Genomic DNA, 25,480 nt, shown 5'->3' with positions numbered 1-25,480 from the left:
AAACAAAGGAAAATAAAATTTCTTTTTAATTTGAAAAAAATCATGAAAATTCTAAATACACAAACTGAGACTATCTCTCTTCTATGGAAACTTGTGTTTGACCCTGTACTCAGCACTAGCTCCAGATCAGATGGGCAGTGACTGCTAATGGCTATGGAATTTCTTTTTGGGCTGGTGAAAATGTTCTAAAATTGACTCCGGTGCTGGTGGCACAATTCTATGAATACAGTAAAAACCAAAGAATTGTACAATATATGAATTACAACTCAGGAAAGCTGTTATTAAAGTAAGTCTACATGTGACTTAGGACAGTGTCTAGCACATAATAAGTACTCAATAAATGTTAGCTATTACTTAAGCGCCAACAGTTTCAAAGATAAAACAGAACAGAACTACCTCAAAATGGAACAGAGCAGGAGTGACTTATTTTATATCTTAAAAAAATCACTCCCATATTAAGATCCCCTAAATAGCATAAGGGAGCTTTTGGGAAATCATGGAAATATTCAGTATCTTGATTGGGATATGAGATACATGGGAACAGGTGTTTGGTAAAATTCACTGAACAGTATTTTAAATCCATGCATCTCACTGTATGTAAAATAACCTCAATTAAAAAAAACAAGTAAAGCTTGAATATGCTATTCCAATCTTCTTCATTTTCTTGATAACGAAAAACAATTTAGCTCAAAGAGTTGGAGTTCATGTCATTCTTTGACACTAAAGACTTTAAGTTTGTGTCATTCTTTAAAAAGGAAAACGAAAGCACATGCGTGGCTTAGAGCAAAGGAAATTAACCATTTTTCTCCAAGTTTATTTTAGTTCTTTTAGATTCCAAACAATAAAAATACATATCCCAATTTTGAAAACTGTTTTCAAGATACAGTATGTCCTGAAAAAGTATACATAAATTTAAAAATAAAACAAAATCAAACCTTTAATGCTATAGGATCAAGATTGAAATCCCAAACATCTCCAATTGAATCATCCAGTGCGTCCTCAATTCTTCTCAATTGAGAGGTATACTCCTCAAGAAACTTCCCATAATTCTTAAGCTGGACTTCAGCATGAATTTCTAAATTTAAATTTTAAAAGTTTGTAAGAAGTATAAGTAATGAATTACAAGACATTTACTTCAAATAATCTCAAAAGTCACAGCAAAGTAGATAGTAAGCATTGTTAATGTATCACTTCGGAATGTCTGGACTTCTTGTAAGTAAAGTTTTAAAGTTAAACAATAATTGAACTTTCAATCTTTTCCAAATAGATACGATAATTGTAAAAAACAGTAGATGTTACCATTTAGAGACATCATCTTAAAACTGCAACATTAAAATAGTATGAAAAAGTTACTATACCATTTACTCCAAAATCTAAAAAATGTGAATAATGCCTTAGACAACTCAATGTCCTGATTCTATGTTTTAGTCATAAACAAGTTTTTTGTGCAAAAAAAAAAAAAAAAAATCATGACCTGATTTAGGTGCAAAAATCTGTTGTCATAGAAGCAAAATTTTAAAATGTAATGCTTAATTACACAGTAAACTATGTCTAAAAATACACCTATTGTTTTTTAAATGGTTTTAGACCTGCTTCATCGTATTATTCCTGTAATGCCTCAAATTTACCAAGAAATTTTTTTTTTTTTTTTTTTTTTTGCGGTACGCGGGCCTCTCGCTGCTGTGGCCTCTCCCGTTGTGGAGCACAGGCTCCGGACGCGCAGGCTCAGCGGCCATGGCTCACGGGCCCAGCCGCTCCGCGGCATGTGGGATCTTCCCGGACTGTGGCACGAACCCGTGTCCCCTGCATCGGCAGGCAGATTCTCAACCACTGCGCCACCAGGGAAGCCCTACCAAGAATATTTTGTTTTAATTATTTAACTATCATAATAGAATTGGAAAAGCCACCAAAGGACAGTGAGTACAGAATGCTGATATTTACAGAATTTACACATTAATAGATGACTCTAACTGGTGTGAGATGATATCTCATTGTAGTTTTGATTTGCATTTCTCTAATGATTAATGATGTTGAGCATTCTTTCATGTGTTTGTTGGCAATCTGTAGATCTTCTTTGGAGATATGTCTATTTACGTCTTCTGCTCATTTTTGGATTGGGTTGTTTTTTTGTTATTGAGCTACATGAGTTGCTTATAAATTTTGGAGATTAATCCTTTGTCAGTTGCTTCATTTGCAACTATTTTCTCCCATTCTGAGGGTTGTCTTTTGGTCTTGTTTATGGTATCCTTTGTTGTGCAAAAGCTTTTAATTTTCATTAGGTCCCATTTGTTTATTTTTGTTTTTATTTCCATTTCTCTAGGAGGTGGGTCAAAACAAACAACCCAATCCAAAAATGAGCAGAAGACCTAAACAGACATTTCTGCAAAGATACACAGATTGCCAACAAACACATGAAAGAATGCTCAACATCATTAATCATTAGAGAAATGCAAATCAAAACTACAATGAGATATCATCTCACACCGGTCAGAATGGCCATCATCAAAAAATCTAGAAACAATAAATGCTGGAGAGGGTGTGGAGAAAAGGGAACACTCTTGCACTGCTGGTGGGAATGTAAATTGATACAGGCACTATGGAGAACAGTATGGAGGTTCCTTAAAAAACTGCAAATAGAACTACCATACGACCCAGCAATCCCACTACTGGGCATATACCCTGAGAAAACCATAATTTAAAAAGAGTCATGTACCAAAATGTTCATTGCAGCTCTATTTACAATAGCCAGGACATGGAAGGAACCTAAGTGTCCATCAACAGATGAATGGATAAAGAAGATGTGGCACATATATACAATGGAATATTACTCAGCCATAAAAAGAAATGAAACTGAGTTATTTGTAGTGAGGTGGATGGACCAGGAGTCTGTCACATAGAGTGAAGTAAGTCAGAAGGAGAAAAACAAATACCGTATGCTAACACATATATATGGAATCTAAGAAAAAAAAATGTCATGAAGAGACTAGGGGGTGGGATGGGAATAAAACACAGACCTACTAGAGGATGGCCTTGAGGATATGGGGAGGGGGAAGGGTAAACTGTGACGAAGTGAGAGAGTGCCATGGACATATATACACTACCAAACGTAAGGTGGATAGCTAGTGGGAAGCAGCCGCATGGCACAGGGAGATCAGCTGGGTGCTTTGTGACCACCCAGAGGGGTGGGAGGGAGGGAGACGCAAGAGGGAAGAGATATGGGAACATATGTATATATATATAACTGATTCACTTTGTTGTAAAGCAGAAACTACCACACCATTGTCAAGCAGTTATACTCCAATAAAGATGTTTAAAAAAAAAATAGATGACTCTAGGAACTCACTGGAATAAAATGGACAATAAAAGTTTGCCTACTCAGCAAAGTTAATGACAGTAAATATTCCACCTTATTAAACATATGAATTCATTACTCATTCCAAAGGCAGCAAATTCAACTCCAACTCAGTTTCTTTTATCGATGTGAATTACTTTATTCAATCACTGTCTTCTAAAAAAAAGTTAAAAATTTTCTCTCCTCAAATTAGCAATGCCAAGCAACTCTAAGATAAGGTATGTTCTAACTCATTAAGGATAAAGACCTAGCTTCACATTCTCCCCTATTTTGCAACTAATGCTCCAAATCAGGTGGATCAATTAGTTCATTAAGGTTCCCATCTCATTATAGTATTAATCTAGGCAATTCTGGAAAACAATTAGTCTAGAATGATTCATATTCCAAAAATTAATGAAACCCAGGCACAGAGAAGAGAGGTCCTCTCTTCCCTACAGCTTAAATTTTAAAAACTGCATTAAGATTCTTGAAATCCCAAGTGCATGTCTAATTTTCAGTTACATGGGAAATGACCAAAGCTGTGTTTAAACAGCAAATGAGTTCTTAATGGCAATGCTAGAAAAACATGCCAATGAATTATTCATTTAGTCCGTTTGGAAATTCATAAAGTAGCAGGCAAGAGAAAACCTGTAATAACATTAACGTTTCTTGCTGATAAATTTTTAAATTGGTAAAAGTTAAAATAAAAAGATTTGAAATAAGAACTCCATAATGATTCTTCAAGAGTAAAAAATGCAAAAACCTATTTACATGCTTATCTCTTCCAACAGACTTAATTCTTGTTTTATCTTTGTATCCCTAATACCTACCACAGTTCCTGGCATGTGGAAAAAGTCTTTTGAGTGAATCAGATCATTCTGAATGAACCATTTTTCAAACCCAAAACATATTTTCATTCCAATATTTTTCAGATACTAAAGTAGGGAACCTCTGTCCATAAAACTTCATACATGACAAGGTGCAGTTCACTTGAACAGTAAATACAGTTATGTTCTCTGTAAACAAGTTGAAAGATTCAATACCACCAAGATCATTTTTTCATGCTGCACAGGAGCTTATAACTTATGAAAAACTGCTAACCATCCTGAATTAAGCTCATGCTTCTTTGAGAGGCTAATAAAACCTAATTACATCTAATGTGCCTGTCTTTTGTAAAATTATGCAAAATTTACACGTAATTTTTTAAAATAAATTTATTTATTTTATTTATTTATTACTTTTGGCTGTGTTGGGTCTTTGTTGCTGCGCACAGGCTTTCTCTAGTTGCAGCAAGCGGGGGGCTACTCTTCGTTGCGGTGTGTGGGCTTCTCACTGCAGTGGCTTCTCTTGCTATGGAGCACGGGCTCTAGGCACGCGTGCTTCAATAGTTGTGTCGCGCAGGCTACAGTAGTTGTGGCTCGGGGGCTCTAGAGCGCAGGCTCAGTAATTGTGTCGCACGGGCTTAGTTGCTCTGCGGCATGTGGGATCTTCCCGGACCAGGGACGGAACGGTGTCCCCTGCAGTGGCAGGCAGATTCTTAACCACTGCACCACCAGGGAAGTCACTTCTACACCTAATTTTTAAAAATTACTTTCACCTTTTGAGAAACCTACATTAAAAAACAAATTCACAAGCAGTATGTTCCAATCTCTCTTATATCACCTATGCAGATTCATATCACCAAAGATAAGAAACAGATCACCAATTTGCATTCATCTTAGGTAAAGTTTCACTGAAATAGTTTGGCCTCTAAATTTTGCTGCGTGGAACTGAATTTGTTAGGTTAAAATGAGACAATACAATTTTATTAAGTAAACTCGGAAGCAGATTTGCTGTACTTTCTGAAACCTTTTTAGGTGCGCTGGAAACTACAGGACATCACTTTAGAAAAATACCACTTAACCCAAATAAAAGGCATGTGAGGAGATAAACTGACATTCACGTGTTTATTTTTTACCGCGAAATGAGTTCTTTTTCGCTATCTTCTAGCGAAGATAGGCATATGAATATGAAGGTAAAAACACTCAAACTTCCAAAAGTTGGTTTGGGAGGAAAACGAAGACAGGAAACCGAAACAGCAACCCGGACCTCAGCCTCACCTACAATTGCACGCTCTGAGGATCTGGCGAAAGCCCCGGACGGCCAGAGACAAGGCAGCCTCCGTTCCCCGGGCTGCGGGCCTCCCCGGGCGCGCCCTGCCCGAGCCCCCGGCTGCACGAAGTGGACGCCGCGCCCCCACGGGCCATAGCGGTCTCCCCGGGACATTCATCGCCACGAAGGCCAAGCCCTGGCTGGGCCTCACCCAGCATCGCCCGGGATCCCAACCCGGGAAGTTAGGTTCGCGAACGCGTCCCTCCCACACCCCGAGGCGCAGAAAATGTCCCGAAGCAGACGGCTGCGCGCCGACAGCTACGCAGAGCCCTCCCGCAGGAGCGCTGCCGGAGCTGAGGCAGGCCGGGGAGCGTCCACCCGCAACCCTTGCCTGCCGCTCCCTTACTCTGTGAACCGTCGTCAACGCGGTCGAACTCCCAGTCCGGGGACAGAGTCTCCACCGCCATCACTCCGGTGCCTCCCACAGTCACAGCTCCAACCAGCCTTGGCGACGTCCGCGGCCTCACCCGGGCGGCTGTATCCGCACGTGACTTCCGGCTTCAGTCCCGCCCCCGCTCGCGAGGCCCGGCCGGGCTCGTTGCCCCTGCGGGTCGCGGGGGCCGCTGGGAAAGCGAGTCCTCCGTGGTGGCTCGAGAAGGCTGCCGCGGCGCCGGCGGTGGTCCTCGCGGTGTCCTCCCGTTCCTGTTTGGGCCTCGCCACCGTTCAGTTCGCTTTTCACGTCACATCGATACCTTCAATTTCGCTCTGCTGTCTTCGGGCCATTTTTAATACTAGGAGAAGTGCTCCCTCAGTCTAGCCTAAAAAGGGCAAAATTGATGGGGTCGGGGCTCAGCAGGAAGACGCGGTCCTCTAGGACGTCGCCGTCCAGGCGCTTCTTCCCAGAAGCCCGTTTATCCCACGTCCTCCCGGTCGTCACCGTCCGAGCTCTTGTTCTGCACGCCCTATGCAGACTGTTCTTGAGAAAAAAAGCCGTGTGCAAGAGGAGTTACTTTAGGAACACCTTAAGCGAGGAATTTTACTTCTCTGCTAATCTTGCGCTCACCGGCTCTCTACCCACCTCTTCTGCAGGGGGGAAGAAGAAGCGCTGTTTAAGTGGGTTCTAAAAGGCGCCTACCTGCTAACTGGCTTTTCGGTGAACAAGGATCTGTGTTACCCAGTAAGGCTACATGTCTACAGGTATTTGCACAGCAATGTTCATTGCTGCATGGTTTTTAATAGATACTAGTAAGAATCCAGTTAAACGTCCATGAATAGGGAGTAATTACATAAAGTTTAATATGTCCATACTACGAAATACTAGATAACTGTGAAAAGAAATGAAATAGGTTTATAGAGACATGAGAAACTGACAGGAGGTAGTTGCAGAAAAATGTGTATTTGTGGTTACATTTGTATTTTTATATAAACGTGTACTGGCATATGTGCATGTAGATGCATAGAAAGAGAACGTGGATCACACTAAACAGGAGAGTGGTCAACTGGAAGAGTATGTGTTGGTGATTAGAAAGTGAATTTTCCAGTTTTATTGTGTCTACTTACATGTTTTTAAATCTTTAACAGTGAGAATTTATGGTCTTCTGTAGTCTTAAAAAGGACCAAAAATAACTAACTTAATCAAAGCTAGTCAATGGCCTCTTGAAGAGCATTCCCTGAGGCGCATGAATCTGCAGTAGGTCAAATATTTGAGTGCCCACTAGGTACCAGGTACCATGCTAGATGCAGAGATTATTATGAAAAAACAGACAAGAAAGGTGGATCCCACCCCTGTGGTGCTTGCAGTCTTAGTGGGCATTTTAGAAAGGAAAAAAAGAAAGGAAACTTGAAAATGACAGGTAACATCAGTGCCTCACGGTTGGCAGACATTTTTCCTTTTACTTATGTGTGATCATGAGTTTGACTTTGCTGTATTCTTCACATTTGTGTTAATCACTGTAATTAATCTCCCAATAGCTCATTATGATACATTGAAATTACAGGTCAGAGCAATCTGAATCCTCATATCCACTAATCGATTAAATCAGTGCAAGAGGCAGTGTCATGTAATAATCAAAAACACAAGTTTCTACAGTCAAATTGTGTAAGTCCAAATCATAGCTCTGCCACTTACTAGCCATGGGGTTTGGGGCCAAGTAATGTAACCTCTGCTTCAATTTCCTCATTTGTAAAGTGGGAATAATAATAGTAAACTCCTCATAGGATTGTTATGAGGACTAATTTAGTTCATACAGGTAAGAGGCAGACAGCAATGCCAGCCACATACTATAGAAATGTTTGGTGTTCTGACTCATCATATCCTTAATTTTAAAAGAAATCTCAGGGATTGCCTGTATTTTTTTTAACCTTTTATTTTATATTGGAGTATAGTTGATTAACAATGTTGTGATAGTTGCAGGTATACGGCAAAGTGACTTAGTTACACATATACAGGTATCTGTTCTTTTTCGAATTCTTTTCCCATCTAGGCCATTAAATATTATTGAGCAGAGTGCCTTGTGCTATACAGTAGGTCCTCAGTTGGTTACTAATTTTAAATATAGCAATGTGGACATGTCAGGGATTGCCTGTCTTGAGCTTACATATGTTTAAATCAAATTCCACGCCTAGAATTTACAATTTTATTAGCGAATTACAAGTTAGATACTAAATCTAAAGCATATTCAGGGACTTCCCTGGTGGTCCAGTGGGTAAGACGCCGCGGGGGCCCTGGGTTCAATCCCTGGTTGGGGAACTAGATCCCACATGCATGCCTCAACTAAGAATTCACATGCTGCAACTAAAGATCCCACATGCCGCAACGGAGATCCCGTGTGCTGCAGCTAAGACCCAGCGCAGCCTAAATAAATAAATAATAAAAATAAATATTAAAAACCATCCACATCCTAAATAAATAAATAAAGCACATTCACTATAAACTGAAATGTGCTATCTGAAGGTTATTTATTGCAACAGATGTTCTATATTTCCCAGGCCTAGGCTATCAAAGGCAAATAATCATTTTGAAAAATTAAATATCCTTCTTTCTACTTTTCTTCATTCTTAACAGTACTTTCTGAAAGGCAAGCTTGGAACTAGAAGGGGAAGTATTGTGCTATTTTGAGAGCTTCAAAGAACTTTAGAACAGTTGCCTTCAGAATGTGCCTGCCTTCTGGCACCTTGCCTTTAACCCTTATACCCACAACTTAAGTACCAGTTTATTCTGTACCAAAACATAGTGAGTGTGTGTGTGTGTGTGTGTGTGTGTGTGTGTGTATAAAACAGTGATACGGTCTTGGTGAACTTGTTTCTTAATATACATTTAAAGTATGTTTCCTACAATAGAAAATCTATGGTAATAATTCACTAAAGGCATTTCTCTTAGTAATTTGTCAGAGTCGTATGTGTATCTGTCAAAAAGATACCTAATATGGTAATTCATATATTTCTTTACAAAATAATGTCTCACCTGGACAGGAGTCTGAGTCTTCCTAAACCTATCATGACAGATCTTTTCTTTGCATTGTCCACACCACTGAGGGAAGTTTCTCAAAACCTATCTGATCAGGGAACGCCCCACTTTAAGTCCATCAGTGAATTCCATTGTCCTTGGCATGGACTTTACACTTCATAGGATGGAATACAAGGCTTTTTCCAATCTGCAACAGAGACCATATGGCCTGCAAAGCCTAGAATGTTTACTGTCTAGTCCTTTACAGAAAAGATTTGCCAACCCCTGGTCTAGAATCATACAGTTATACAAAGTTTGTTGTGAAAAACAGCAAAGTCTCACCCACCCCTTCCCCCATTTTCCTGTCCCCAAAGGCAACCACTTCTATCTCTTTTAGATGATTATTTTAATACTTACTTCCATTTCTCTAAATAGCATAATGTCAATATTCTTTAATTTTCAACTTTGGGAATTATATATTGTCTTCCCACTATGGGAGATGAGGATGTAACTATCTTTATCCCGTCACCCCACCATCCATATCTCTGCCATCCCACCCTTTTTCCAATATATTTATATAATAATTTTGGTAGGTCAATATTCAGTGTTATGACTCTATTAACGCAACTCGTAGTTGAGCCATGTAGTAGACTATGATATTTTTTCCATGCAAAGCTTTTTGTTTTTCCTGGCATAATTATTTTGGGGTTTTTTAATGTTGTTTGCTTAGTTTTGTTTTTACCAATTCAACCTGAAAGTCTTCACCGATTGTCTAAATTTCCTCTCAGGATGTTCAGATGCCTGAGGTGCTCTATTAATTTCATCATCCTACAGATGTCTTCTAGAGCTTTCTGGCTCACTACCATCTGGACATTTTTATTAAGTTCAATATTCATTAAATTTTTTTCTTTGACCCAGTAATTATTTTTATTGTGCTTTTGAATGTGTTTTTCAATTTCCAAATGCGTGGGGAATTTTGATTTATCACTCAAAATTGATATTGAACTCAATTTCATATGGTCTGTGTGAAATCGATTCTTTCAAATATTATGAGACTTCCTTTATATCCCAATTTGTAGCCTAATGAGTCGTGAAATGAGAAAATGGATGTGAGCCTGAAAAAAAAAAAGGGGGTGTTCTTTAAGTATTGAATGCAGAGTACTATGTTCATCAAATCAAACTTCTTAATTAGAGATACAATGAAGTTTTGTTTCAGCCTCCTGATTATTCCAAAAATCTGCCATTCAGCTGGGTTTTTGGATTCTTATACTCATGGATGACCAATGATTATGGGATCATGTAAGTTACCATCATACCTGATTCTGTGAATCCCGGATTGCACTGAGCACTCCAGCCCTGTGCCTCCCTAGTATTTACTTTGAAATTGTATGTTTGTATAACTGTATCCCCTGTTAGGCTATGTACTAGTTTCCTATTATGGCTGTAACAAATTGCCACAAACTCAGTGGCTTAAAACAGCACGGATTTATTATCTTAAAAAAAAAAAGATAATCTCTCTTCTGGGGAGATCAGAAGTCTGACATGAATCTCACCGTGCTAAAATCAAGGTCTTGCCTACTAGAGCATGGACTTGAGGATATGGGGAGGGGGAAGGGTAAGCTGTGACAAAGTGAGAGAGTGGCAGGGACATATACACACTACCAAATGTAAATTAGATAGCTAGTGGGAAGCTGCCGAATAGCACAGGGAGATCACCTCTGTGCTTTGTGACCACCTAGAGGGGTGGGATAGGGAGGGTGGGAGGGAGGGTGACGCAAGAGGGAAGAGATATGAGAACATTTGTATATGTATAACTGATTCACTTTGCTGTAAAGGAGAAACTAACACACTATTGTGAAACAGTTATACTCAAATAAAGATGTTAAAAAAATAAAAATAAAATAAAATAAAAATAACAAAAATTTTAAAAATTTAAAAATAAAATCAAGGTCTTGGCCGGGCTGGTCCCTCCTGGAGACACTGAGGGGAGAATCCACTTTCCTGCCTTTTTTGGCTTCCATGCATTATTCCAGTCTCTAGCTTCTGCCATCACATCTACTAGTGACATTGATTCTCCTGACTTCCTCTTATAAGGACCCTTGCAATTACACTGGGCCCATCCAGACAATCCACGATAATCTCCCTTTTTCAAGAACCTTAACTTAATCACATCCACAGAGTCCCTTTAAACAGGTAAGGTAACATAATCATAGGTTATCATAAACATAGGTTTGGAAATTAGGACATAGACATATTTGGGAGTCTATTATTCACATCTGTACATATAGTACATCTTTTCTGATAATTCCAATATCTGGATTTATCTGTATGTCTCTACTCTGTGTTTGGTATGTGTGTGGGTTTTTTTTTCCTCCTCTTGGTTTTCCACCATTTGGTCTTGTTTCCTGATCAGGCTGATAAATTTTTTAGTGCATCCTGGTCTTTAAGTATGAAAAATTACAGAGACAGTTGAGGATCTGGATGGTGTTATCTTCCTCCAGAGCAGATTACTGTCTACTGTCTCTTCTGGAAGGTTATTAGAGTAGGGGCAGACTACTTTAACCCAGTCTAGGACTGTTCTGACTCCAAGCTGGGTTTTTGCCTTTGTGAGGGCTGGTCTATTTCTGTATCATCTTAATCCTAGGATGTAGCTCTTCAGGGGTGCTGGGCAAGTCCTGCCAAACCTCTGCTCAGCTTTTCAACCTCACAGCTGCTGCTTTCTGGTACTTACAAATCAGCAAATGCTTTGAGGTTCACCTCTCCGGACGTTCTCTCCTGAATCTCGATTTCTCAAATCCTCACCTACCTAGGTCTCCAATGCCTTCAAAAAGATTTTTAGCAACAAAAGCAAAAATGGACATATGAGACTACACCAAACTTAAAAGCCTCTGCACATTAAAGGAAACAATCAACAGAGTTAAAAGGCACCTTGTGGAATGGGAGAAAATAATTGCAAATCATCTATCTGATAAGGGGTTAATATCCAGTATATACAAAGAGCTGCTACAATTCTACCATTAAAAAGAAAAGTAGGGCTTCCCTGGTGGCGCAGTGGTTGAGAGTCCGCCTGCTAATGCAAAATCTTCAATATGGTTACAGGTTTGTCTATTTTTCCTTGAAGTTCTGTAATTTTTGCTTTATAAAATTTGAGGCTGTGTTATTAAGTGTATACAAATTAAGAATCTTTATCTTCCTGTCAGATTAACATTTTCTTTTGGCTAGTGTTTGAGTGTTTTTTTAAAAAATTGGAATCTTTATATTTTATGAGTGCTTTTGGAATCTTTATATTTAATGAGTCTCTCTCATCAGAGTTTTGTTTTTTAACCAACCTGATGATCTTTGTCTTTTCATTAAAACATTTAGTCCATTTTCATTTACCGCAATTACTGGCTTAAATTTAACATCTTACTAATTTCCTTCTATTTTCCATGCCTCTTCCATGTTCCTTTTTCTCTCCTTTCTTGCCTTCTTTTGCATTGATTTTTTAAATTATTTTATTGTCTTAATAGTTTTACATTCTATTAACTTGGTAGTTATACATTGTATTACTATCCTTTTAGTGGTTGTACTAGAGATTATAATATGCATCCTTAACTTATAAGTCTAACATAAATTAGTACTTTTATTATTTCCAAGACAATGCTGCAAGCTTAGAACCTTTAACTTAACCTTTTCTCCCTGAAAATCATATGCTATTGTTGTCATGTATTTTAATTATACATATTTTTGAACTCCATAGAACATTATTAGAAGCATTTTAGACAATATTAATTAAAATTTGTCCTTGTATTTACCCTCTCTAAAGCTCTTCATTCCTTCATTTATGAGCTTCTGTCTAGGATTATTATCTTTCTGCCTAAAGAATATTCCATTCCTCCCAGCCATCCCAACTTGTCCAACACTTTTTAAAAATATTTATTTATTTGGCTGCGCTGGTATCTTCGTTGCAGCGTGCAGGATCTTTACTTGCGGCACGTGAACTCATAGTTGTGGCATGTGGGATCTAGTTCCCTGACCAGGGATCGAACTTGGGTCCCCTGCATTGGGAGCGCAGAGCCTTAGCCACTGGGCCACGAGGGAAGTCCCTATCTAACAATTTTTTATTGTTGTTTGTATATTTTCATGGATATATATATATATATATCTTGTGGATATATATAATCTACAAAATTTTATTAGTATTATTATTCATATGGTCAATGTTTACTTAAATTCACTCACATATTTGCCATTTTTGTTGGTCTTTATTCCTTCCTGCATTTCCGGGCTTCCAAGTAGGTAATTTTCCTCCTGCTTGAAAGATACTTTAATATTCCCTTTATTGTATGTCTGCTGATGACAAAGTCAAATTTTTGTTTCTGAAGTTTATTTCATCTCCATTTTTGCTGGCAAGAGAAGTCTAGGTTGGCAGGCAATTTTTTGTTTGTCAGACTCTGTAGTATCTGGCCTAACCTCCAATTATCAAGAGGACTACATTTTTGGTTCTTAAAGAAGAAAATCTTAGACATCATGCATATTTTCTTATATTTGGGCAAAAATAAGCTCATTTTCTAAAGTTGCGAGTTGGAGTATATAACTATGGAATCTTCACTCAGGAAAAACCACAGTCTTTACCCACCCTCCCTGGTTTAGAACAAATAAAATTGAATATCAATATTTGGAAGTTTAAGAGAAGCAAGAAGTCACAAAAATGCAGTCAGAGAAATGGGGTGAATTGTCAAGGGGCAGTTCCTAAAGCAAAACCCTGGATGTTTGCTGCAATTCTCCAGGCTTTAAGAATGGTTCTTTTTCTAGAATGAATGAATATATATATATATATATATGTAACTGAGTATAACTGAGTCACTTTGCTGTACAGAAGAAATTAACACAACATTGTAAATCAACTATACTTCAATTTAATTTAATTTTTTTTTTTTTTGCGGTACACGGGCCTCACTGTTGTGGCCTCTCCCCTTGCAGAGCACAGGCTCTGGACGCGCAGGCTCAGCGGCCATGGCTCACGGGCCCAGCCGCTCCATGGCATGTGGGATCTTCCTGGACCGGGACACGAACCCGTGTCCCCTGCATCGGCAGGCAGACTCTCAACCACTGCGCCATCAGGGAAGCCCTAAAAAATTTTTTTAAGAGTGGTTCTTTTTCTTTCCTCTTACCTTATCAACAAGTATTTTCTAAGCTCTGCTTAGTTCTAAGTACTGTAAATCTTGATAAATAAGGCATGGAGTCAGCCTGCAAAGAGCTTCCAGTAGAGAAGATGACTGCTACCTAAATAGTAGTAACAGACTGAGGCTTCACAAGAGCTGCACAGACAAAAATCCTTCCTAGTTCAGAGGAGTGAAAGATAACTTTGAGGAAGTAAGGAGCTTAGGGAGGAAAGAATCAGGAAAAATACCTGTAGGAGGCAGCATTTGAGCTATACCTTTAAGAAGAGAAGGAATTTGGTGGTGCCTAGATGGTGACAAGTGACAGGTGGCAAGCTTTCCTGGGAAACGTTGTCCCGGAAGGAATAAGCAAGTACTATGGTCACACTGAATTACATGTGCAAAAGAGCAGCGAGAAATAAGAGTAAGTGCCAAACTACAGACGTCTTGAATGCCAGGCTAAGGAGTACTGTTTGAGACAAGTGCTCAGCTAAAGCATGTCTTGAGCGTTTCTTCAGAGGTGAGGGAAAAGGCTGTCGGGTGTCTATCATCTATCTACCCATCTATGTGTCTATCATCTGTCGGGACCAACTCTGTGCCAAGCCCTTTGCCAGGTGCTTTATACACAATCTCTCATTAAATCTTCTTGTCAGACTACGAGATAGGAATCAGGATCCTTACGTCGCGAAGGTGCCCTCACCCGTTTATCTTTCGTGGCTCCACGCACTTGCCTGTTGTCTTCTCAGACCTGTGTTAAGGACATGACCTGGGGTGTCAGACTGACTTTTAAGGCAGATCCTTATGTACTTCAGTTGGTGTGATTAACTGGGAGAAGATCCCACAGCTAGTGAGACTGCACCGAGGCAGTTGCCAGAAGCTGCCCCTCGGGCTGGGCACCAGCGCCGCTCCGGGAGACTGGAGCACGCCCCGCCCAGTCGCTCGGGATTGGCCGCGGGAGCCCTGACAGATGAGGGGGCGGGGCCGCGAGCTGTGTCCCGGGACTCGCCCGGGACTCCGAGGCTGCAGGCCGCGACTAGGCTGAGCCGCCCTCGGGTGCCTCCCGCTTGCCTCCCGCGCCGACCGCACGAGCGCTCCTTTCGAGCATGTTGTGGCAGGGCAACCAGGCGCTCCGGCGCTTCTCCACCGGCCAGGTGAGTCCGGCCCCGGCGAGCGTCCCGGCTCTCACCCGGGGGCTGCTTTCCAGATCCGGAGAGGGCGGGCCGGGCGGCGGGGCTGAGGGATTGCAGCTGTGTTTACTTTGCTTAAGGCCAGGACGACGTTTTTAAAACCAGGAGAGTGAAGAGAAGGGTCCGGGGAGGGTCCTGAGTGGGGCTTGTCGAGCGAGCCATTGTCTTCTACCGGGACGGGGCTGAGGATGTCTGGCTGGGATTGACAGGGTGGAAACAGTCACTCGGGAAGAGGGACAGAGTCGGTTCCCTTTCCGTTTTCATTTCAATTGTGAGATCCCTGCCTGGTTACGAGATGGAGCCGAGGTACAGGACCGAGACCACCTCCTGGAGGAGAGTGGTATCAAGTCAACCGGGTCCTCCTCCGCGGCCTGAGAGGTGTGAGCGCTCCCGGCTAGCATGCAGGGCCCATTCAGATAATGGCACTCCGAGCCGGTGACCGCAAGCTCATTATTCCTGAGCTGCAGGCGGCAAGATTTCTAGGATCACCAGGCGCTGCAGAAGCAGCCTTCCTGGAACATTTGTAAACTATGGTGCAAAAACCTAGCCCTGGCCCAGCCCCGCGCCTTGGAATTGCATCATCCTCTCCAGAAACGGAATGAAGGAGGACACGTTGCATGGGGCGCTGCCTTCAGCACTTCAGGGCCCTGGGGAGAGATGCCTCCCTGCATCTAGGCAGACTCCAAGCTGTTTAGAGAAGAAAAAGTCCGCCCCATGTACATCATCTCTTTTATAGGAAGTGCATGTTTGCTGTTTTTTTTTATAAAAGAATTTGCTTTCTGATTCCTCTTCTTTGCCAAAGTCATATGCGCATGTGTACATATCCAGATATAAAAAACTTGGAGCAGAGAGAAGTCTTGAGTAGCATCAAGAACTGGCCCAAAGTTGCATATATGGAAAAGCTTTTGTCCCCCAGACAGCCACAAGTAATGAGAATTCACTTTATCCCATGCAGTCAGTTCTAGTTATTTTGAGAGTATTCACCTTTTTTCAAATAAGCAAAAAGAAACTTGCTCTGGCAGATATTTTGCTTGCTCTCCTATGCAGAGCTCTGGACTCCTCCTTAGCTTTCTCCTGCCACGTGGCACACGGGAATCTGGGTTGGATGGCACAGAGAACAAGGGGCTCGTGCATGCCTGTTTTATTGGCCTCCTCTGTCAACACCTTTCATTTAATTGTCTTATTTTGGAGAGCAGAAGGGATTCCTGAAGGATGAAAAAAATGCCAATAGTGGGGTTACATAAGATTTCAGTAATAAAAGATGAACATCCCAGGTGGCAAATGGCATAAACAAAAACACCCTTGTGGGGAAGCGCCAGGTATGGTCAGGGGTCAGGGGCCTGAGTCTATCTCCAGGAATACATGTGGGAGAGCAGTGCCATATGGCTGGGAAGAAGGCAGGTTCTTCAATGGCCAAAGGAAGACATGGAATAATAAGTGAAGAATTTGGGATATTTTACTCCATAGAAAATGGAGATTCATCCTTTGGACCGTTTTCTATAAGAATTGTTCGAAATCAGACATGGCTGGTGGGAGCATAAAATGGTACAGCTGCTTTGGAAAACCGACTTTTTTAAAAATAAAATTAAACATAAACCCACCAAATGACCCAGCAGTTGCCCTCATAGGTATTTACCCAAGAGAAATTAAAACTTCTGTTCACACAAATACCTATTTATGGATGTTTACAAAGGGATTATTCATAATCACCAATTTAAATGTCTTTCAGCTGGTGGCAGGATAAGCAAACTGTGGTATATCCATCCATATAGTGGAATCTTACTCAGAAAAAAAAAAAGGAATGGACTACTGATATATACAACAACATGGATGAAACTCAAATATGTATGCTAAGTGTAAGAAGACAGACTCAAAGGGCTGCATATGTATATGAGTCCATTTGTCTGACACTTTGGAAAGAGTAAACCTATAGTGATGGAAAAAAAGGCCAGTGGTTATCAGGGGCTGGAGATAGGGGGAGGGATTGACAGCAAAGGGACGGGAGGGGATTTGGGGGGGTGATGGAACTGTTCTTTATCATGATTGTAACAGTGGTTACATGACTGTGTTTGTCCAAACTGAAAGAATTTTACATTGAAAATGGTGTGTTCATTGTATGTAAGTTGTACCTTTGTATGAAAAAAAATTTTTTTAATCACACAGCACTTTTGAGTTTGGTATTAAAGCAAAATGAAGGAGGAATGAAAAAAAATCTCTCAGAACTTAACAAAATCCAAGGAGGAAATTAGTTCATAACACTTCCTGATATAATTAATTTTTCTATTATCTGTCTTAAAGAAATGGACTTAGAAATATTTAATGATCTCAGCTTAATGATATGACTAGATCTTATTAACTAGTGCAACTATATATAGCAATAAGACTCTTTGTCAATTAGTTATTATTGTCTACTTCCAGTATCTTGCCTGGCTCACTGCTTCTTAATTTCTCCCGCTGGTGGGAGGTATTTAGCCCTAATATTTATTTGAAACTCTGTTATTTAGCTGATATTTCCTCTGCCAGGGTCTGGGACAAGCCTGGCTGTTGCTCTGGATTCATAGCCTGGTTCCAGGACTTAGGGTTACTTTATGATCCACTTCAAGAGGCTGGACCCTTCCCTGCTTCTTGAAACCGAGGACTGGCTTTATACCCTAGTTCTAGCAACCAGGTCCTTAACTTGTTTCCTTATTGCCTGACCCTCTGCTCTGGCATCTAATTTGATTTAGACCTTCAGATTCAACTTCAAACCATATTAAATTGTGTATTATGTACTGAGCACTTCATCTAAATCCTGAAGAAATAATAATAATAATAATAGGTATCATTGATATAGGACTTTGTATGCACCAGGCACTGTTATAAATGCTTTACATATACTCATTTAGTCTTCATAACATCTCAATGAAGTGGGTACTATTATAATGCCCGTTCTACAAATCAGGAAACTGAGACCCAGAGAAGTTACATAATTTTTTTAGAGTCTCACAGCCAAAAAGGATAAAACAATAAACAAGAGATAAATAGTCCCTGCTTTCAAGGAGTCCATAGATTAGTGGGACAAATGATTAAACTTGCCTTTAGGTAAAGGATAATAATGGAAGGGAAATACAAGTGGGCAATAAAATATGAAAAGGCACTCAACCAAACTAGGGCAGGGACTAATCTTGTGCCTCCAGTTTAGCATCCCAAACAAATCCCACCCCCCACCCCCCTACCCCTCGACCCCCCCCCCCCACCGGCCCCAGGCCAAACAGGTAAGACAAATGTAGCATTTGGGCTGGAAGGAGTGAGAGACCACGTTCAGAGTTAAAGGGAGCAGCCCCTGCTCAGCTCCGGCAGACCATTTCCACATGGGAATGTCGACCGTGGTTGACAAACCTCCTGATTTTTAAAGAGAAGTCAGAAATACAGCCTGCTAATGTGAAACCTCCTAAAAATCTTATCACAGTTCTTCTGCAGATGCCCTGTGGGCCAAATAAAATCGTCTTTGCCAGGCCACTGATTACAGCCCCACCATGCACTGTGCTCAGAGCTTGGCAAATGCTCCAAACATGCTTGGTGAACAGATATTAACACACCATCAGGCACGATTTGGGGAACCATGTGCCAAATGGTCCATTAAGAGTTAGGCATCTCAGTGTCTCAGAAAATTTTATTTTGTTTTATTCTTTCGTGGGAAGGTCCTTTCTCCTTTGCAGTTCTCTTTGGGAAAGCTGCCAGTTCTCACAATTGCTAATGGGGACAGCTTTGACCTTATTTTACATCCTGCTCAGTTGGTTCTATTAAGGTAACATCTGCTTCACAAAAGGGCTTCGGATCAGCACACACTCTTAGCACTGTGCCTTTAAGTTCTCCAGAGAAGACTGTGTGTATTTTTCTTTAAACCTTTGGAACATAATCAGAGTCCTTATTAACTTGCTTCCCGAAGAATTTCACCAGGATGTGGATAGCCTGGGAATGCAGTATTTGATAGTTTAAGACACAAAAGCTCTATTCCCTGCAAAAGCCTCTTCTAATGCAGAATGTTATCTCTAGAGAACCCCAAGATAACAGCACTTATCACCCGGATTTAGAAACGCTGTGGGTCATTTTATGCCCCCTTCCTCTTTCTCACCAATATAATGAGGCACTGATAGTGCCTTAAAGTATGTTCTCTGGTCATCAGCCTAACCCTTTCATGAATGGTGCTGTCTCCCATGTCAGGACCACCATGATATTCCCTTAGGAAGTCTGATGGAACTATTTCCCATAATTGACCTGTCAAACTATCGCCAAATTTTCCTTTTAAAAAAGAAGGGGGGGGGGGGTTGGGCATCAACATAGGAAAGCCATAGAAGCACATCTGCTGAAGCGAAATAGATCTGAGTTTGAATCCTTCCTCTGTCCCTATTAGCCCTGTCCGTGGACAGGTTATTTAACTTCCCTGAGCCCTGTGTTTTCTCATTTGTAAAATGGATCACAGTAAGGCTTAAAGACATATGATAAGGATTTGATACTTTTTTTTTTTTTTTTTTTTTTGCGGTATGCGGGCCTCTCACTGTTGTGGCCTCTCCCGCTGCGGAGCACAGGCTCCGGACGCGCAGGCCCAGCGGCCATGGCTCACGGGCTTAGTTGCTCCGCGGCATGTGGGATCTTCCCAGACCAGGGCACGAACCCGTGTCTCCTGCATCGGCAGGCGGATTCTCAACCACTGCGCCACCAGGGAAGCCCTGATACATTTTTTTTAATCAGTGAAAAAGGCTCAATACAGTGCCTGCCTCATGGTACACTCCCAGTAAGAAAGATCCATTATCATCATTTTTATTTACCTGGGTATTACTTGTGGTATAATAATGATACCAGTTGACATTTATTGAGCCTTTGTTATTGCCACACACTGTACTAATGCATTACATGCTTTATCCCACTAAGTCCTGCTAACAACCTTATGAGATAGGTGCTATTATTATTCAGATTTTAATGGATGAGGCTGAGCTCAAGATCGCACAGCTGGTGTTATAGAAAAACAATGGCACTGGGGTAATAACTAGATTAGAATCTCAGAGCTGCCACTGAGTAGTGATTTGACTCCAGGCTGTATGTTTTTTTAAAAAAATATTTTTTAAAATACCATGCATTTTCTTTCTTTTTTAAAAAATAAATGTATTTATTTTATTTATTTTTGTCTGTGTTGGGTCTTTGCTGCTGCCCGCGGGCTTCTCATTGCGGTGGCTTCTCGTTGCGGAGCACGGGCTTCAGTAGTTGTGGCGTGCTGGCTCAGTAGTTGTGGCGCGTGGGCTCAGTTGCTCTGTGGCATGTGGGACCTTCCCGGACCAGGGCTTGAACCTGTGTCCCCTGCATTGGGAGGCAGATTCTTAACCACTGCGCCACCAGGGAAGCCCTTTCTTTCTTTTTCTTTTTATTCACTTATTTTATTTTATTTTTGGCTGCATCGGGTCCTCACAGGGGTTACTCCTCGCCACGGCATGCGGGCCCCTCACTGCGGCGGCCCCTCCTGCTGCAGAGCATGGGCTCCAGGTGCACGGGCTTCAGCAGCTGTGGCGCGTGGGCTCAGTAGTTGTGGTGCACGGGCTTAGTTGCTCCGCGGCTTGTGGGATCCTCCTGGACTAGGGATGGAACCCATGTCCCCTGCACTGGCAGGCGGACTCCCAACCACTGCGGCACCAGGGAAGCCCCAGGCTGTATCTTAACCTCTCTTTGTTTTAATTTCTTCATCTGTAAAGCCATCTGTAAAATGGCGTTTTAATGTCTGTCTCTTGGGAGTCATCGGGCAATCAAATTGAGGTAACACGTATTAAATACCTGACACACACCAGGGTCTCCTTAAACTGTTAGCTATTACTTCCACCACTTTTCCTGACCCAAACTCCCCAGGGCAAAATCTTTTTTGTAGGGGGCGGACACACACTCTGTACAGCAGAGATTCACAGACTTTAGTGTGCCTGTCAATCAATGGAGAGCTCGTTCAAATGCAGCTTCCTGGGCTAATAAGGTGCGGAGGCAGGATCCAAACTTCCTCATATGCTTTTGAGTTAGTGCCAGCTTCCTGAGGGTCTGACTCAGTAGATCAGGGATGGGGCCCAGGAAACCACATTTTTAACATTTCCTCCCAGCTGATTCTGCCAACACGGGCAGTCAGTCCTCAGCTCATACTTGGAGAAATAAGACTAAGGTGAGATATCCCAGTCCAGTTCTTTGGAATTATACCAACTCGTTATAAATACTTAAAATCTCAAACTCTGAATTTTTTCTCACTGCTAGAAACTCACCTTTATAGTTTCAGTTTTAGCACTAAGCTCAGAAAGTGTCTCAGTGAATGTAGAATTTCCAGAGATACTGACATGGTTTCTTTAAACACTGTCTTTCTGGGGCAGAGTTGACTCTGGAATTGAACTCCCAATAACCAGATGACAGCTGAGAGCACACTACAATTGAGTCAGCTCATCCTCTTGGCTCTTGTATGTTTTAAGACTAATAATTTTAGAAGTCTTAAAATATTTGGTGTTGGTAATGGTACGAGGTAAAGCCAAATTTTGTTAGATAGCCAACACGTCAGTTCTATTTCAAGCAACAGCATTAATTATAGGATTTGAAGATGGAATACTTACAGAACATTTTGATATTTTTGATGAGAGGAAATGAAATAGTCATGCATTATCTGCAGGCAAATTGTGCTGTTCTTACAGAGTTAATCTGTTTGTTTGCAAGAATCTATTAGATGTTGAAGCTGTAGGCTCTTTTGGCATAGAAACTTTGGCTGGCCATGGAAAAGAACTTTTATACCAAAACCTTAATTGTTTAATTATCAGCTCACAGGGAAGATGTGAACCCATATGCTTTTTTTTTTTTTTTTTTTTTTGGCTGCGTTGGGTCTTTGTTGCTGCACGCAGGCTTTTTCTAGTTGTGGCAAGTGGGGGCTACTCTTCATTGCGTTGCGTGGGCTTCTCATTGCAGTGGCTTCTCTTGTTGAGGAGCACGGGCTCTAGGCACGTGGGTTTCAGTAGTTGTGGCTCGTGGGCTCTAGAGTGCAGGCTCAGTAGTTGTGGCGCACGGGCTTAGTTGCTCCGCGGCATGTGGGATCTTCCCGGACCAGGGCTTGAACCCATGTCCCCTGCATTGTCAGGCGGATTCTTAACCACTGCACCGCCAGGGGAAGTCCCTGAACCTGTACGCTTTTAAGTTTATGCCTAAAAAGGGATGCCATCTATGCCCTTAAGAAAGTGGGAAGTAAGGGAGAATTGTTTCCTCATAGTCAGATTTTAACAGTGAGGCTTTACTAAGTTAGAATGACTTTCTGGAACATTAACGAATCCTATTTAGATTGAAGGAAAAATATTCTAAATCCAAATCCTGTAGAGACGTATTCTAACGTGGAGGAATGAAAGATGGAATGAACTCTGGGGAGCTGGGATTGGTTCTTTGCCAAGACGGGAAGCTCATAGGAGGTCGTGACCCTCTGATTACCTCTACATGCACAATCCCACAACTAGCCTGCTTCACCTGGTGTCTCTTCATCACCGTCCTAACAATCATCATGTCAACGTGTTACCTTAAGCTTTGTGAAAAGGTTTCATCTTGGGAGAATTTACAGAAGGCATAATTGCTTAAAGACAGTCCTTAAAAACTTGAACTCCTTTCGTGCCGCTCTTATCTATGTGGTGTTTATATTTATTGACAATCACTGCATTTTTTGTGCATCAGTGTTAATGTTCTAAAAAAGGAGATGGAAGAGGTATGGGCAGTAGTGGCTCATTTTATTTTTAAGTACATTCGCAGGTTTTGGAGTCAGATGGCCCTGGATTCAAATCCTACCTCTCCCTTGTTTTGCTAGTATGACCTTGGAGATATACTTGATATTTCTAAGTCTTGGTTTCTTCATTCATAAAATGGTACAGATGGGGGATAAGAAAACAGGATATTTGTGAGGATTAACATAAATGAAATTATGTGCAGCCCTCAATTTCTTATCTGAAATCTACGGGGCCAAATGTGGGGTTCAGAATCATTCACATTTGAGAAGGTCAATATGGTACATAGGACCTTACGCACAATTTGCAGCAGGGTCTGGGATAGTATCTGTAATGAAGCACATTGACTTTTCTGCAGCAAATTACAATATACTATAAGTAAAGACTATAAGTGGCATTATCAGTTCAGGTCAAGTTTGAAGCCAAATGACTGCATTAACTTATAAGAAACCTACAAGGACTATAAAGAACATTTCATTAGTTCAGTCCATGTCTTGAGACCAAATGAGTTTATGCCACTTACCAAGGATTGTAGAATTCTGGACCGTGTGAAAAAACATAGAATTGTCTAGTATATAGGAAAGCCTTTAAAACATTGTTAAAGCTTTTACTTAAACAGTGCTTTGTGTCAGACACTGCATTAAGCCTAATGCATATTGTCATCCACCGCAATCAGAATTGTGTGAGTTGGTGTTATTCCAATTTTACAGATGAGGGGGAAAAAAGGCAAATGGAAGTTAGTTACTCGCTAAAGGTCACACAACTAACAAGGGGTAGGCGACCCTAGGTTTGACCTCAGATAGTCTAGGATCTGCTTTTGACCCCTATGTTATACTAGATGTTAGCTCTTGGCCTCTTTTGGAGGTGGGCATCAAAAATTGTAGGGCATGAAAGCACTGTCATATTGAAGTAGATCTTGCTCAGAATTACACCCATTTTAACTATGAAACTTATGTTTATTTGTTAACATCTGGCCTCATTTCATCAAGGAGTTGAAATGCCTTGTAAAAATATATGCAATCCCAATGATTATAATGAATAATCAAGGGAGTTAGAGCAAAGGGAAAACGGGGAATACTTAGGTGTGACATTATTTTCACTACTACCTATATAGCATGTAGTCTGAGTTCAGTGTATGTCAATAACTATTTTACTGTGTAGATCTTTGAGCCTTTTGTAATGCTCAAGGCATCTTGTATGATTGAAAAAAGAGTGTTTACTATCCATATGTCTTCTGTCCATACTAATACCTGTCACTGTTGAATTGCTTCACAGGTTTATTTCAAAAACAAGCTGAAGGTGGCACTTATTGGTCAGAGCCTCTTTGGACAAGAAGTCTACAGCCACCTCTGCAAAGAGGGCCACCGAGTTGTGGGAGTGTTCACAGTTCCAGATAAGGATGGAAAAGCTGACCCACTGGGTGAGTGTATCTTGGAACAACAGGATCAAGGACTGCACTGGCCTCCACTCTGCCTGATGAAAGCCTTCTCAGGCCAAGGCTATTTGTGTGGTAGATACAGACTCAGAAACTCTCCCTTCTCTGTGGACCTCAAGACAAAGATGCAGACCCCTATTTTACTACGAGTTTCTCCACTTACCTCCATGGTAATCACCAGGTCCCCCAGAGGAATTTCCAAGCATGTGTTTTTCCTGAATTACACTTGTGACTTTCCAAAGGTGCTATAGGACATCTAGAATAATGTCTGTTGCAGAGGTGCCGATAGGAATGCAGGGAAGGCCACACCCAACAATAGCAACTGATGTGGGGTCATAAAGAATACATTTATCTCAGAGCAAATTATAGCTATGACTGCTTGGTTATTAAGGTAGGTAAAGAAAAGAGCCATCCTCAGAGCAAACCTACAGCGTGATTCTGATTTGCACGCTATAGTTATGTTGAGAAAGAGTGCAAGAAACAGTCTACAGGTAGGGAATAAGAACGAGCATCTAGAAATCGTGACGTACGACTTCGATCTTTATAAATCACTGGTATGATGCAATACATTGGTTGGGAAACAATATCTGTGATAACCCTAAAATTTTACTTTTCTTTCTTGAAGGAATCAGCTCTGGGGTTTATTCTAGTTCTGGGGTAGTTGGATGAAGGTAGTCAAAAGGTACAAACTTCCCATTATAAGATAAATAAGGACTAGGGATGTCCTTAGTATAGCATGATAAATATAATTCACACGTTATATGTGAAAGTTGTTAAGAAAGTAAATTCCTAGAGTTCTCAGCACAGGGAAAAATTTGTTTCTTTTCCTTTAATTTTGTATCTATCTGAGAGGATGGATGTTCACTCAACTTATTGTGATAATCATTTCATTGACGTATGTAAGTCAAATCATGATGCTGTACACCTTAACCTCACACAGTGTTGTATATCAATTATATCTCAGTAAAACTGGAAGAAAAAAAAAAAGAGTCAAGCTAAAAAAGAGTTGGGCCAAGAGCACATATGCACATAGATTTAACCACTCGATTTAGAAATTATCCGTGTTTCAGAAAAAGATTATCTCAACCTGGGAAATTCTGAG

The 25,480-nt window shown here is 40.9% G+C and overlaps 2 protein-coding genes across 11 annotated transcripts in view; one reads left to right on the top strand and one right to left on the bottom strand.

Moving 5' to 3' along the window:
• WASHC4 (WASH complex subunit 4) overlaps window positions 1-5,970 on the bottom strand; it is a 74,404-nt gene extending 68,434 nt beyond the window's left edge. For all 9 annotated transcript variants that reach the window (XR_010835904.1, XR_010835901.1, XR_010835902.1 and 6 more), the window contains exons 1-2: window positions 5,829-5,970; window positions 936-1,075 (exon numbers count right to left, since the gene is read on the bottom strand). Coding sequence is in view for 4 of the 9 variants with exons in the window: in XM_067010021.1 (XP_066866122.1) it covers window positions 936-1,075; window positions 5,829-5,889 (201 nt within the window). In the remaining 5 variants the exon portion in view is untranslated. The remainder of the gene's footprint in view (window positions 1-935; window positions 1,076-5,828) is intronic.
• Window positions 5,971-6,049: 79 nt separating this feature from the next.
• The window catches only part of ALDH1L2 (aldehyde dehydrogenase 1 family member L2), a 63,306-nt gene continuing 43,875 nt past the window's right edge, over window positions 6,050-25,480 (top strand). Inside the window, exons 1-2 of one of the 2 annotated variants that reach the window (XM_067010017.1) lie at window positions 6,050-6,619; window positions 24,219-24,363. Coding sequence is in view for 1 of the 2 variants with exons in the window: in XM_059081749.2 (XP_058937732.1) it covers window positions 15,112-15,159; window positions 24,219-24,363 (193 nt within the window). In the remaining variant the exon portion in view is untranslated. Of the gene's footprint in view, window positions 6,620-14,375; window positions 15,160-24,218; window positions 24,364-25,480 lie in introns of those variants that run through there. The other variant, XM_059081749.2, reaches the window with a different exon arrangement.

The sequence above is a fragment of the Kogia breviceps genome, chromosome 12 (assembly GCF_026419965.1).
Source record: "Kogia breviceps isolate mKogBre1 chromosome 12, mKogBre1 haplotype 1, whole genome shotgun sequence".
NCBI classification, from domain to species: Eukaryota; Metazoa; Chordata; class Mammalia; order Artiodactyla; family Physeteridae; genus Kogia; species Kogia breviceps.
The sequence above is the reverse complement of the archived record's forward strand: the minus strand, read 5'-3'. Positions and strand labels throughout refer to the sequence as shown.